General features: G+C 30.3%; 1 protein-coding gene across 1 annotated transcript; it reads right to left on the minus strand.

Moving 5' to 3' along the window:
- Positions 1–3440: 3440 nt before the first annotated feature.
- LOC18025637 (probable transcriptional regulatory protein At2g25830) lies at positions 3441–5907 on the minus strand. The gene is made up of 6 exons (XM_006408750.2): positions 5603–5907; positions 5252–5313; positions 4999–5155; positions 4455–4732; positions 4188–4308; positions 3441–3812 (listed from the first exon to the last, which is right to left on the minus strand). The coding sequence occupies exons 1-6, from the start codon at positions 5879–5881 to the stop codon at positions 3720–3722; spliced, it is 990 nt and encodes a 329-aa protein (XP_006408813.1). The 5' UTR covers positions 5882–5907; the 3' UTR covers positions 3441–3719.
- Positions 5908–16477: the final 10570 nt, after the last annotated feature.

Genomic DNA, 16477 nt, shown 5'->3' on the forward strand with positions numbered 1-16477 from the left:
TTCTAAAGTTAAAAGAATTATAGGTGAATAAAAGTAAGAGCAATATATATAATTTCTTAGGAAAATTATTTGTAAGTCCTTTTTACAATAAATAACAATTATGAATATGTAAAAATAAGAAAAATATATAAATTATTAATTAGCAAAAACTAATTAGAAATCTGTTTAGTCTTTTATTTTTATTGATGATTATTAAATTTAGAAAGTACATTAGGAAGAATAGTTAATATCCAAAAACACAACGAAAAATCTAAGAAGTTGTTAAAATAAGATAATTAAAAAAAAATCAAGGACAATGCAGATAATTGACGAAACTTATACTAAAAACATTGAATGGATCTCCAAACACGAAAAGGATTCATCATAGAACCTGCACATAACAAAGCATTATACATCATTCGAAGAGAGGAGCAAGAACCCATTGACTTGTCTCATAGATAGCTTCGGCATACTCGATATCATCATAAATTAAACCCAAAGCATAACATGCATCTTTGAAAGTAGGGTGGACAACACCATTAATTGTTCTTATACCCATAAAAAACATGGATCACGAACGACATGTAATGAAACCCTCAAGTAACAAACTTCGCCAGCGTTAGGGTTACAGTTGGCTATAATACTCAGTCTGGAATTGCCGCAAAGACGGGGATGCCATTGATGTTTTAATGATACCAAACCCAATGGGTCGGAAATTTGGAATATATATACGATATGGCTTCAGGATAGTATTAATTACATTTCAACTGACCTGTAAATTTATCATTGTAAACATCATCAAAAAATGTTCATCTTCTGTAAACATGATTTGAGATGGAGGCAGATTATGGCAAAATCTGAGGATCACAGAGGGGAATATTGCTAGTCACTATAAAAAATTCATCAAATTTTTGAAGGAAAGAACTATTAGGCAATTGATTTAAATCTGAAAAAAACATTTAAAGCACGAACTAAAATAAAAAAACATAAATTTTTATTTACCTGATGATTCTATTGTAAGGCAGGAGATGAAATATTCAATTAGCAAAGTATGAACTATAAAAAATAGTAGGTTGTCATTACGAAAATGAATAAATAATAGTATATATCTATTTTTTTAAAAGAACGTAGATGAATTTTTTAAAAAGATGCTAGACCTTAGAAGACGGATGTTGTATGTAAGAAAACATGAAGACCGAAAGAAGTATATATAGCACGATAGATATGCTAGAGTATAGATTAGCACCGACTTTGATATCGGTGGCCCATAACCGACTTCGAGATTAGCGGTCTATAAACAAAATTGCTGACCCATAATTGAGGGAAAACGACATGTCATGGGTATTTCCATGTAAGATTAATGATCGGCCTATCAGAACAAATTAAAACGCCACATAATATTTTTTAATAATGACACATAGAACAATCGTTGTGGAGACGACACATCAGATTTTTGACTTCGCAAATAATAGTATAGATTCCATATATTTTTACAAAAGATATAACCTAATATTCAATTGTTATTTTTCATGTAATTTTGGAAATATAATTTCCTTTTTTAACTGAAAATTATACTGATAATCCTGAAGGATATGTTCTTTTGTTAAAGGAAATTAACAATTATTATTCAATATTTATTAGAATGAATAATTTTATGTGTTAGGCAAGAACATTATTATATATGAAAACATAAATATTTTAGTTAATCCCAAATTATAAAAAAACAAATTTGAGATAACAATGAATTTAGTCTTATATATTTCAAAATCACTTTTTGGTTAATTTTAAAAATAGTTTAAAGAATTTATTTAGATAAATATCTATAGTGAATTGTTAATTTTGTTAAATCTTGCAATGTTTTACAAATTTATGTAGATAAATTAATAATATTAAAATCTACTATTGAAATTTTATTGAGTTTAATGTCAATGTGCCTTAATGTAATATTAAAGTTTTCTTGTTTATAATGTTGCTTTAGTAAAAATACAGGAATTATATTATATATATTCAAAAAAATTAGCGATTATTAATTTATATTTGCAGAAATAATTTGTAGCGATTAATCTTAAATTTTGAATTTGATATGAAAATCAATTTATCATTCAAACGAAATGCTTTTTTGGGGAAAAAAAATCTATAATGGTTTTCAAGAATGTTTGGAAATAGAAATAGTATGACTGTATTAAAAAAATTACAATATGTCGAATTAGTGAGAGGTTATCATGTGGCAAAGTAAATTAATTGTGGACTTCAAAACTGTTTGTTTATGGAGATAATAGGAGAAAAATAAAAATAATTAATTAAATAGATAAATACTGAGAAATATACATCAGCAAATTGTGGCCTCAAAGTATCTCATGTTTAATATATTAGGGTTGAGTCCGCGTTTCGCGCGGATTTTAATTTGTGTTATTATTTTATATGTTTTATATACTATTTCTTAATAAATAATTTGTTTGATATTTATTTTAGTATAATAATTAATTTTTTATATTTGTCTTGTGTTAACAATGCATTTGTTCTGTTAGTTATCTTTATTAGTGTTTTTATATAACAATAAAATTTTCTTAATCATATTATTAAGTTCTGTTAAATTTTAATTTTATGTATTTTTATATTTTTAATATTTTTAATATTTTTTCTCTTTTTTTTTTATCTTCAGATTCTCATAGTTTGTTATCTTCATCTTTTGTTCTCATTTGTACCTTTAACGTCTTTGTCTTCATATTTTCTAAAATTTTTCTTCATGAGCTTCGTATTATTCCCTTTATTTTTTTTTTCAAATTCTTTTTCATGGTTTTCGATTTCTATTTTTTTTTCTTCTTCTTCTTTTTTTTTTTTTTGGTTTTTCTTTATCTTCTTCTTCTCATATTGTTTCATCTTCATTTTTTTTTATATATTTTGATTTATCTTTTTTCTTCTATTTTTTTAATTCTTTTTAGTTGTCTTTTGACTTTATTTTCAATTATCATTATTTTTTCTAATTCTTTTTCAATTTAATAATATATTATCTTTAATAAAATATAGTTATTTAAATTTACTTAGTATTACAAAGTTATTTAATTATTAATATCTAATTGTAATTTTTTTTAACACTAAAATCTTTTTTATTATATTTAATTATACTTAATATATTAATAATAAATATATATATATATATATATATGTATTAAATGCATATTTATTTATGGGTTTGCTGGAGAGAAAACTCTCCTATTATATAATAGATTGAAGATATTTCTTGTAATAAGAAGAATACTTAATTGAATAAAGATTTGCTTATTGGGCTGAAAATCTGTGTTCTGTGTCTATTGTGACTAAAGTTCGTACATGAATTTGAAGCATTGTTTGAGCCATTCCATCAGTTAGAGTGAGAAGAGAGGAAGAGCTATGTGAATCTTTTGTGATTAATTCGAGTTCCTGCCCACCTTGCCACTAGGTATAGTTATGGATGTGTAAGCTGCTCAAACATTTTGCTCTGTGATTAATGAACATAAATAGATTTTTTTAAACAGTCTTTGGTTCAGAAACAGTTTAGTAAGAAGTCTAAGGGTAATTGTCTTGATTCTGTAGCTTCAAATTGGAAACTAGAAGAAGTGAACGTAAGTGTGTAGCGAACCATCACTCCTTCAGAATATATGCGGACTTCAGACAAAACCAGTTCAGAGATTGCCCTGATAACTTTTCTGATGAGCCTCAAAATCAGATATCCTCAAATGAAGCATCCAGTACTATATTTTTCATTTTTGGTCGATATAAACAGCGTCAACATCATCAAGTTCTAGTAGTTTCTGCATAAGCTCTTTGTTCAATTCCATGGCCTCATCATCCACCTGCAACAACCCACAACAGCCTGAGTAATCACATTTTCCCAGTGAACTATTTGATGAATACCGATAGTGTGAGTCTCTTTTGGGAGATGTTAAAATGAAAGAAAGCAGAACACATACGATCAAATCTCGTGATCTAAGTTTATCTATTTGAGATATCCTGTAATAAGACACCAAGAACCAGGGGGCATAACCTTACCAGAGAACCACTTCCAATGTTGCTTATGCAGCATATGCAGTCTACAATGTCTTTTAACACGTCAAGAATAAAACTACGATGCTCTAAACGATAACGAGTAGAAACTATAAGTCTTTTCGGTATTATACATGCAGAAAAGGAATGGCATAGAGGTTACAGAACAGAGCAAGGTTCATTACCTCAACTGTAGTCAGAGGGAGCAGTTCAGAGCCATTGTCAGGCTCGAAGTTCACTCCTTCATCACGTAGCTTTGACAATACCGTTGAGTAGTTCTCATTAGAAGTTACAATTTTGTAGCACCTGAACAAAAGAGACAAGGAACAGGTGAAACAAAAACAACAAAAAAAACAAGAACATAAAGTATACTTGTGAATCGTCTAGAATAAACAATAAAACTGCCAGGAAGATGAGTAAGTGCTCAGAAACTCAGATTCTCAAGTGTATACCTTTCTGCCCTATCTTCATCGGTATCATCTTCATAAGTTGGGGGCTCAATAACATCCTCTGCACCAGCATCTAAAGCAATAATAAAGAGCTGGTCTTTGTCAGCATCATTGACCTTTATGTTCACTACCCTAACTCGTCTAAACTTGAACATGCAAGATCCTGAATCAGCCATTTTCCCCCCGTAATCCTTAACAACCGATCTAATAGCTGCCACTGATCGGTTAATTTTGTCTGTTAAGACCTCGACTACCATACTAACTCCACCATAGCCATATACCTAAAGCATAAAAAAAAATAGTTTATTTCACAGTCATCAAATCTTATAATTGGACCGAAAAGCCAGAAACTGGAACTCTAATACTGCAAAAGATATCATCACACTGAATTAGATACTCAGGTAATAAATTTGAGTTAGGTTCAGTAACCACATAGTACGTGGTTAGGTTTAGTAATGATATAAAACCAATTCAGAGGTACTAGGATGATTCACCATAACAGCGCCATTTGCAAACATAAAACTAGAATCGAAGCTTGTGACCTAACCTCGTAAATCTTCTCAACAAAATCTTCTTGCCCTTTCTCAGAAGCCCTTTTAATATTACGCTCCACAATGTCCTTCGGTACATCTAGATCTTTTGCTTTCTCAAGTATGGTAGCTAGAACTGTATTTGAAACTGGGTTTGGTCCTCCTTTCTTGACACTGCATGATGATACTCTTTGTCATAAACCCACACAAGAAGTTGTATCCAACAAGCTAAACACAGTATTTGACTTAAAGAAAGGTTAAGAGACTTACGCAGATACAACCTCCTTGCCAATTCTACAGTATAGCTTCGCCTTCTTCGAATCTTGAGCCCCCTGTATTCACCAGAAACTTGAAGCTCAAAGTCCTCCAATACAATATTAGTCTCAAAAGGATTTTTCCTTGTTGTGTTCTGCTGTCTGTTATGTTCCATCTACAATAATATCCAACCTACTCTTACTCTGAGACATTTCATCAAACAAGTGGTAAGCATCAACAAATTATAATATCTAGACGCTATAAAGCCACTAAATTTCTTATCTCTAGAATCTCGTAATAGCGTAAAAGCACTTGTAATCATTCAAAAATTGGAACTTTGAAGAGAGGGAGAAAGGGGAAACGGACCTTTCGGCCAGCGATTTTGGAAGAGCGACGACCCATACAAAGAGGAGATGAAACCCAAATCTTTCGGACTTGAAGCTTGTTGCAGTTTCGGTCATCTTCACGTGAGGGCGTGAAATGCGAAGTGGTTTGAGGACAGATTGAGGAGTGAGACGAGAGGGAGTTCCTCATGGTGAGAAGATGATTGTTTCTGGAGTTGAGAATGGATCTGGAAGATACGCCATTGGAGAATCTGAGGAGGATTACTCCCACAGCTCCTCTCATCGAGCAATGGGAGGCCATAATTGATGGACTGAGAAGACAGGGAAATGAGGTATTGTAGTTATGTAAGTTCGTCTTGTTTTTTTTAACAATTATCTTTATTAATATAAAATTAAGATACATCGAACATACATAAAAAAAAATAACATTACAACGTGAAAAATCAACAAAATTAAAATTTGACGACTTTTTTCTCCGATTTATTTTACTTGCAAAATTAAAATTTGATACGCTTTAATAATGCTGATTAAAATTAAAATTTGTCACTTTTTGATATACAGTATAACCTCTATAAATTAATATTCGATAAATTAAAACCTCAATAAATTAAAATATTTTTTAAGTCTCAAATTAGTTTTTTAAACTGATTTTTTTATGGATAAATTAATAATTCGATAAATTAATAGAATATTTTAGTCCCGACATTATTAATTTATAAAGGTTTTACTGTAGTTGCTCTTTTAAATCAGATATAATAGTTATAATTGAAAATAAATTCGAAAGTATATTTTAAAATTTTCAAAAAATACCAAAAAAAGAATTAAAAATATTTTTGTATATCATTTATGGAAAAAAAATATTTTTTTAATATTTTTAAAATTCGTTTTATGCTTGGTAGAATGCATGTTTTATATTCTATGTCCACGTAAAATCATATTTCTATAGTTCTTCACATATTCTACCAGTCTGTAGAAGTCGTTTTCTATAGGTCTTTATATATTCTATTGATTGGTAGATTACAACTTCTACTGGATAGACTATTTCTACATATTGGTAGAATACATCTTCTACCTGTTAGACCAGGTTCTACGTTATTGTAGAACGGTTCTTCTACCTGTTAGACTTCATTATACATTAACGTATAATACATTTTCTACCAGTTAGACTTCATTCTACATACGTAAAATAAATCTTCTACCAAAATCTGAAAAAATCTAGGAAAATTAGTTAACTCTAAGATCTAAAAAATTCCGAAAATCTTTTTTTTTTAATTTTTCAACGTTTTTTATCAGTTTTTGACATTTTTTTTTGCTGTCATCGTTCTCATCTTCTTCTTTCATATTAAGCAAGCAATTTTTTTCTAAGTTAAATATCTTGTGCTTCACACATGCCACATATCTATGTGACTTGTGGTTCATGAAAATCAGAGACAGATAAGAAGAAGTGGATTTTTGTGGCTGATGCAGAAAACTGCGACAATCATATATGCGACAATAATCAAAATTAGAATCAAACAAGTAACAGAAAACTGTAAAAAAAAAAAACCTCCCCAAATTAATTGAGTATTTATAAACTCTAAACTCGAAACTGAATGATAACGAAGAAGACAGGCAGACGAGAAAGACTATGTAGATTGTGTATTTATCGGAAATTGATATCGATGGAGGAGAAAGAGATTGTGTGGATGGGATGTAGAATCTCTTTTCTACTGATATTTTCTAATTATAAAATATTATTAATATAAAAATTTAAATAATTAAATAATTCAAAATTAATGGTATAATAGGAAAAAATTTCAATAAAACATTATAAGGACAAATTTTTTTCAAAAAACATGAAAGAGACAAATTCTAATTCAATTAGCATTATAAAACTAATTCTCCCTTTTATCTTTAGCTATTATCCATCGTTTTCCTTGATGAATTACATTGGCCATCAATTCTCAAATAGAGGTTAAAAATATTCGTCGAATAAAAACCCAATTCACTGATTCTTTGGATTTGGGATTGCCAATTTTCAACTATTATATGAATATCACTATACAATAAGGATGCATCTTCTGCTCAAAATCGTCCTACTCTTCATGGTGGTTTCCGTGGTGTTAATACCATATCCAGGAGGTAAAATTCCTAGAAAAAAATCGAATTAGAAACAACAAAAACATAAAACATATGATTTTCCAGGATCCCAAATTCTTCGACCAAGGCACCATCTGCAAGGAGAAGTCGCTACGAGTGCAATAGAAAATCGATAATATCTTACCAGAATGACATCGTAGTGGTTCAACCCCACCATGGAGATTGAAGATGTCTGAATAGAATCGCCATAAAAACGCTTCACACCGGCACTAAGATCGTAAATCATTGTCTTCGTAACAAAAGAGGATGAATAAAATCATACCCATGTCTATTCTTTTCACTCTTTATCACTAGTACAAAGAAAAAAAAGAATCAAAAGAGAATAAACATAGAAGAGAATCATCATAAAAAAGTAACAGATCTCCCCCTCTCCATCGAAATCAGTTACGATATCGTAATCACAAAGTCCATCGCCTTGAGAGAGCCATGAGCAATTACACCTATTCTTTCGTTTCATGTAAGTTCGTCTTTTATTTGATTATCCAAGGTTTCAATGGAACATTTTTAGGCTTTTTCACTTTTTAATTAGTTTCGGAAGGGAATTTTTTTACTATATAAATCCTAATCTTAACTATTTACCATCTCTCTCTTCTCTCACTCCTATCTTTCAGAGAGAGAGAGAGTCGATTTCCGATTTCCTTCTGGAATTGGAAACTTCACCGGATTAGTCCGGTTTTTTGTTGTATATATTCTGACTTTGTTTGGATCTTTCTTCCGTTTTACCGGATAATAAATTCCGACTCGATCGGATTTCTTCTCATCCGTCTATTGAATTTCTTTTGCTATATTTGTTAATCGATTTTTCTACTTTTGTGAGTAAAATCCTTCACTAATCCTTAATGAATTGAATGATCTCATTATGGTAGAGGAATCGTGGGTCTTTTTCTGTGGCAAAGCAAAGGATTTTTTGGTGTGTTCAGATGGTGTCATGCATTCTCTCCTCCATAGATGGGTTCCTCTTATAGAAGGCGGCGGTTTTTAAATTCAGTGGTAAGTGTTGGAATTCTTCTTCTTCAACTTTGCATGGTATCATCCTCTCTTGGCTGGGATCTTTTGATCTCCCCTGGACCCCTATTAAAAAGCCTTATCTAAGGCGAAGGGTGATGTGTCTTGAGTTAGTGATGATCGGTGGTGATGATTTTATGAAGAAGTGAAAATTTCCGACCAGAAATACGCACAGGATTTAATCGAGGACTAAATTCGAGCAAATTTGATGGAGGTATGCTACTCTTGGCAAGCCTAGTTCTTCATAAGGTGTTTGGTTTCCAGTGGTAGAGAATTTTTGGCGGTGGATATCACGAGGTTGAAGATGAGTTTGCTTGCATGAAACCTTAGGTTGACACGTGGATAATGTCTTTCTCTTTAATTAACATATTTGTTTCTGACGTGTTTGTTAATGTTGTATGAGTGTTTGTTAATATTGTATCGGTCTGGTTAGGCTAAAACTACCTCTTATTTGCTCTTATGGGCTAATGAAATAGATGACAAAAAAAATTTCTAATCTTAAACTTTACTAAAAATTTATTACTTGCAGAATTGCCATTTTAAATATGATTCCGCAAATATTTTTTCAATCAATAAAAATTTTTAAAATAAAAAATAAAACACAAAACTCAGTCTGCGTATTTACTTAAAAATAATAGCAAAGAAAAACCATTAAGTAGAAAAGTAAATTTTGAATAGATTATTTCATGGGGTTTTTGCTAAAAATAACCCAAAACTTGACTTTGAATACAAAAGTAGACCCCTGAAAAAACATTTAGCAGAAATAACCTAAAGGGGTAGTGAAAAGACCATTTAAACCTGTATGAGAAAACAAAAAACGGATGTCCTAATTACCGTTTACACCCTGACGAAGTCTACTAAAGTAAAAAGAAGTCTAATAGTAGACTTCATTTTATCGAAATGAAGTCTACTAAATAATTAAATCTATAAATTTAATTTTAAAATTTTTTAAAAATTATTTTGGTATCAAATTTACATTTATAAATTCCGTAATTGTAACCCAAATGTACAGAAATTATTTTTTTCATATTGGTAAATGGAAATGTATGTTTTTAAATTAAGTAAAAATAAATTTATTATTTAAGTTTTAAAAGTTGTATAGAAGTCTACTTAACCGAATAAATTAATCTAATTGAAATTTAAACCAAAATTAAACCGGGAATAACTTCCCTTAACCAAGAGAAACTAAACAAAACCGAATAAATATTTATTTTAACCAAAAAAATCAAAAATAATTATTTAACCAATACATAAACCAAAATTGAACCAACAATTCTGAACCAAAAATTATTCATTTAACCAAAATTTGTACCTCCCTATATAAATGAAGCCCACGTTTGTAACCCTAATTTTGTAAAAATGAAAACTCAAACCTCTCTCTCTAAAACGGCGCTTCCCCTCTGTTTCAGATTCAACGAGAACATCGATTTTTTTAGATCTGCTTGCGAATGAGCTGTACACGAGGTCTTTTTCTATGCTGTTTCAGGTTAGAAATCTCTCTTTAGATTATACTCTGCTTTTTGTTTTTAGGAAAACGTTTGTTTGATCTTCACTGTAGGTGACCATTTCATAGTGAGCAACAAAAGAGGTCCACCGTCGAGTTCCTCACCGCCGTGCAGCTTTGTCTGGGTATGGCTTTGATGTCTGGTTCAAATTGTTAGCTTTTTCAAGTTTCTTCTTTTTACTTATTAGCTGATGTTTTGTCCAGAAATTTTGGTTTTATTTAATTGGGATCCACTTTGAATTTTTTTATTTATTCATAATGTACTAAGATCTGAGTGTCAGAACTAATTTGATTTAGTTTAGTAATCAGATCTGTGATTATGTGTTTCTCAGAAACCTCCTCTTCCTCTTCTTTATTAGATTTGTTACTTGGGTTGATGTTTAATTTTTACTCCTTTCATTTGCAGTATCTCACAAATCTCAACATTTATGTATCTTTATCAAATATGTAACATAATCAAATTATTCTATATGGACAAAATATAATGGTTCAGAGTATGGTGCAAAGAAAAGTTCCATAAACTAATTCTAAATAAAAATTTTAAGTGACAGATTTTGCACCAGTTTTAAGACCACAAAATAGAAGAAGAATGGATTGGTGTTACATGTTTATTCAATGTCACAAATTTTTTGAAGTAACTGAATGTTGCATCAGTTTTAAAATCACAAAGTATGTCAAATCCAAAAAAAAAGAAAAAAAAAAACAGAAGAATGAGGTTAGTGTTATTAACAAGAGAACTTAAAAATGATTCTACAATCTTTTAGAATTTTTGAAGATTTATTTTTATGGAGTTGATCATTTTCTGTAATAAAACACAAAAAAAACCATATTAGCAAACGAAATTACAAACTACATTATTGCAAAAATGTAAGTAACAAATTTTCTATATAGGAGACTTCGTCTCCAGACTTCATCTGTAGACTGGAGATGAAGTCTATTCTTCCAAGCTAACTAGCTATTAAATCAACAAATTCGATTCTACAATAAATATCGACTTAAAACAAATGAAACTCATTGAGTAATTAGACCAGTTGGTAACACACATTCCAAAACCTAAAAATACAAAAAATAATTTATATATATTCTGTAATTTTGTTTTTAAAATAATAATACCGAGCAGACTTCGTGTGCAGACTTCATCCGTAGACTGCTGGAGAAGTCTACTTTAATAAGCTAACTAGCTTAAAAATCAAAACTTCTGATTCAACAATAAATATCGAATGAAATGAAATAAAATTCACTGGGTAGTTCAATCACTTCATAAAAAGTATTTCTAATCCAAAAAATAAAAAAATACTTTATAAATTTGCCTAAAACGCGTTTTTAAAAAAACTACAATAAGTAGACTTCTAAAGCAGACTTCAAACGTAAACTGGCGAAGAAGTCTACTTTTTGATAGTGAAGTCTACTAAAGAAGTCTACTAAAAAATAGGTTATTTTTGCAATTGACCATTTCGTTGACTTTTCCTTCAGTAGACTTCAGAAGTAGACTTCCGGCCAAAAAGATTACTTTAGCATTTGACCGATGCATTGACTAACAAAGTAGACTTCTATTGTAGACTTCATGTACAAGTAGACTTATCTGACAGTCTACTTTTGAAGTCTACTTTTTCAATAGAAATCTACGGAAAAAATAGGTTATTTTTGCAATTGAATTTTTTGAGTAGACTTCACTGTGAAGTCTACTTAAAAAAAGATTCCTTCTAAGATTGACCGAAAAATATAAGTAGACTTCCGAAAGAAGTCTACAGTTTTTAGACTTTTTTCTGAAGTCTACTGCAGCTTTCTGGAGTTTTATGAATTTTTTAATTTTTAAAAAACTTTAGTCAAACACTAAAATGACCTATACGTTTTTGGTCAAACTACAAAAGTAACTCAAAAGTAGACTTCTTGTGCAGACGTAAACAGTAGACTTTAGAAAGAAGTCTACATTAAAAAGTGAATACGGTCAACTACAAAAATAACCTCTTTTCTTTCGTAGACTTCTTAAGCCTTCAAATGAAGTCTACTATGCTTTTTTTTTTCAAAGGATATCGAGTAGACTTCTCGTGAGGTTTAATGAAGTCTACTTTTAAAAGTCAATTGCAAAAATAACCTTATGTTGACTAGTAGACTTCAGTATACTTCACGAGAAGTCTACTTTCGCGATATGAAAACTGAAATATGGAGAAATTGAAGTGCAACGATTACCTTTAACAAAATTGAGCCTGGCTACAGTTCTTTTAAGCACCCAAAACTCAGGTTTCACCAAAAATAAGCAACCCAGATGTTAAGTAACCAGAAATCACCAAAAATGCATGACTTTTGGCATTGTAACTTAGCCCAGATGTTTTGGAGAAGAAATTATGAAAGAATGAGGAAGGTTATGAGTGAATGAGCTCAAATCTTTACTTATTACTGCTTTAAAATTGGTTGAGAAACATTTATTCCATTTTCATGGTTGTTCATGGTGGTTGAAGAAATTGAAGAAGTTGAAGAAGATGGCATTCTCGTAATAAAAAGGTTTTTAGAAGATCCAAAGAGACTTTAGCCAAATTAAAGAAAAATCAAAATAATAGATGTATAATGGCATTTTCGTTAATAGTTTAAGTGGGAAGGATAAAATTGTGAGAAAATGGCAAAAGTTGGAGAGAGAAAAAAAAGAGGTTAGTTTGGTGTTTGACTTTGAAATATGGGTTAAATCTGAAACTCTACCTTATTTCATTCCGCAAGACTATTTCTGCCATTCTGCAGTTATGCATTCTAAACATGTGCATTGCCATGGAAATTGTTTTAATTTTATCAAAATTTATAATATAATTTATTTTTATTTTTTTTATCAAAATTTTTTTTATCATATGTTTTAATAGAATTATAGTATAATAAAAGTATGAGTTATTTAAGTATACATTGATGTAATCTTAGTTGTAAACTTTGTTATTATGTGAATTTAAACTACCACACAATCAATCTATATATTTATGAGTGTTAAAATAGATTAATCCATCGTTTTAATATAGTTCAAATCAGTCTATTATCTTGCATGTTTTGATAAACCAACCTGCAAAGAATAGCAATTATAAAAACATAAGCCGAATTCGCCTTGTTATATTACCGTATAATATAAATATATACTTATTATGATTATCTGAATTTTTAAGTTGATGGATTATGATTAAAAAAATTTATAATAACATTTTTTTTATCATCTGTGCTCGTATAAAAATATTTAAATTAGAATATTAAAATCAAATTAGATTTTAAGCCGTGCGTCTACACATGAATGTTTTTTATATCAAATTTTGTAAAATAATTAATGTTTTTTGTGTTTTAGATATAATTTGTGTTTTAGGTATAATTTATTTTTATAGATATAATTTTTCTAATAAGTGACAAATCATAATTTTTATATTTAGATATAATTTTCTTTTGTAGATTTAAATTTTACTAGTATTAAATATAACTATAATTTTAAAAACATAATTATAGCCTACCCATCTATATTAGTTCGAAAAGAACTGCGATTTTAAATCTAACCCGCCTGTTTATATTACCATAGATAAAAAATTTACTAATTTTAAATATTTAAAATTTTAGAGTTATACATATATGAATATATATATATATATATATATATGTTAAAATGGGTTAACTCATCCTTTTAACATGCCTCAAATTAGCTCACTATCTTATGTTTTGATAAACCAACTTGCAAATGATAGCAACTATAAAATTATTATTCTAACTCATCCGTTTCTATATATATGTGTGTGTGCTAAAAAGTTAACGCGTCCTGTTAACATGATTCGAAATAGCCCATTATCTTGTATGTTTTGATAAATCAAACCACAAAAGATAGCGATTATAAAAGCATAATTCTAACACGTCCATTCATATTACCGTATAGTATAAACATTTAATAATTTTGAATGATTGACACGAACAGCCTTAGAACACACTGATAACACCATATTTTTACCATTTTATGGATCATTTAAATATATTATGAAGGTGTTTTAACTCTGTTTTCATTGTTGTTTAAGTGATTTCAATGTTTTAGCGTTTTAAAAGACTTTTAAGGAAACTTGGACTAAATATGCGCAATTTGGAGCAAACAAGCAATTTTGGATAATTCAAGCCATCACAAGTATGGCAAACGATGAAGACCTTCTCACCGTCTAATCATCCCCAAAAATTTGACACAATATATAGGAGACAACCAGCTTTCAAATGCAATTGGTTTTGAGACAATCCAATTATTAGAGCTTCATATATATTTGATGCACTAAAAACAGATGATGTGGTCTCAAAGTAGAGCAAAAGTCGCGACCGCGGCCAAACCATCATTCGCCGCGGCCAGAGAAGCCACGGTTGCAACCACAGCCGAAGATATTTTATGTCCCGAGAGACCTGTTTCAAGCCCAAGTTAAGCCCATCATTTATTCTTCAAACCCTAGATGTTCCCGATGAATTATAAAGTTGTAAATACTCATTTTAGGTCATTCTAATGACCAAGCCGTAGATAGAGATCAGGAATGAGTCAGCGAAAGGATTCATCATCGATCTCTACCTTCATATGCGTTCTTTGTTCTTTACCTTTCTCTTATTTATTTTTCAAAAAATTACAAAACTTTTATGATGTTCTTATACACTAAGATTGAGTAATTTCTTTGTTGGGTTTTATGGGATTTTTCAAAGGGAATTCATGGATTGCTTATTAGTTTGTTAGATTAGGGTTTATCTTTAGAGTTCCTCGTTCAAATTTATGTTTCGTGTATGTAGCTAGTACGGTTAGGTTGGTTTACTCACCGAAAGTGGTGTCGAATCGACTAACCTTATTTAGATGAGCAAATTATCTCAGACGGCGTGAGTCGATCTAAAGTGTTTTGTGAAGTTATCAAATCAAGTTTAGTAAATCTGAGTGGATGGATTTGTGATTAATACTATGTGAGTAGGTTAGTCTTGGTTCAATTTCAAGAACATATCATATCGAAAACTCTATGTTTAATTATCTTTTTAGCTAATCCATGGTACCTAGAAAATTCCCTAATGACCAACACCTTCTCGTATTGATTAGATCTTATTATTTACTTGTTTTTTTAAAAGTTATTTAGTAGTTATATTCGCCACTATTCACAACCTCCACACAAACACCTATGTAATTTTCATCTTAGCTCAACTCTCATCTCAAGTAAATTGTGCAGTTACTTGGTCTTTAGTGGATCGACCCCTAGTACTACAACATACATCTGTGCGCTTGCAGAAAACTAGGATTAAAACATGAGCACATAAAGTTTTTGGCGCCGTTGCTAGGGATTTTTAACGTTGTCTTTGAGTTTCAGGTCAGAATCAAGTCTAAGGTATGTTTTCTTGTTCATTTTATTTCTATTACTTCATAAAAAAATTAAACAAAACAAAAAAATAAAAAAATGAAACAAAACAAAAGTATATATATAAATATATAGATAACGCTGAGATGGGAGACACAATAGATATTTAATAGGTTGAGATAGGCTTAGAGATAACAACAACATCTAGCAACAAGAATTTGATGAGCATGTTTAGTTCCAAGACGCTCCTCGCTTAACTCTAAGAGATTATAACACTCTGTATGCTTTCTATGAGAACCATTCTCCCATTAGTCTACAACCCATCAACATAGACTATGAAATTAGGCGAAGCTCATAAAATTTGTTAAGCAGAACAATTTCCATGGCGATACATCAGAGAATCCTATGGACCATCTTGGAGATTTTGAAGAAATCTGTAGCACCAAACATTCAATTGAAGTTCCTGTGAATTACATAAAATGCAAGTTGTTTCCATTTTCTCTTTGTGATAAGGCATGTGCATGGTTTAAGTCTTTGCCCCCTGGTTCACTGATGTGTCTGCTGTGAGGGTGTCAAGTTTAACCCTAAATGAAATCAATAGCCGCAAGTGCACAGCTGATCGATTGTAGTACTTAGGGATCGAATCCACAGGGAAGGAGGAACTTTCCTGCAAAAGCTTTCGAAAGAAATATAAAGTGAGGAAGTCTAGAACCAGGCCATTTTTCAAAGGGTTTTGCTGGTGTTTTTAAAACGTAAAAATTAATCTTAACGAGAAAATACAGAAATTAAAATGACCTAATAACTAAACTTAATGAAATCGACTAAAAACGAGAAAATGGCTAGACCTAATTTGCTCAAATAAAAATCGATTAAGAGAATGAAAATGATGAACTAAAGCTTGAAATAAAATATGTGAAAATCAATGGAAAAGAGGCGCTGG

Source organism: Eutrema salsugineum, unplaced genomic scaffold (genome assembly GCF_000478725.1).
Source record: "Eutrema salsugineum unplaced genomic scaffold, Eutsalg1_0 scaffold_12, whole genome shotgun sequence".
Lineage (NCBI taxonomy): Eukaryota > Viridiplantae > Streptophyta > Magnoliopsida > Brassicales > Brassicaceae > Eutrema > Eutrema salsugineum.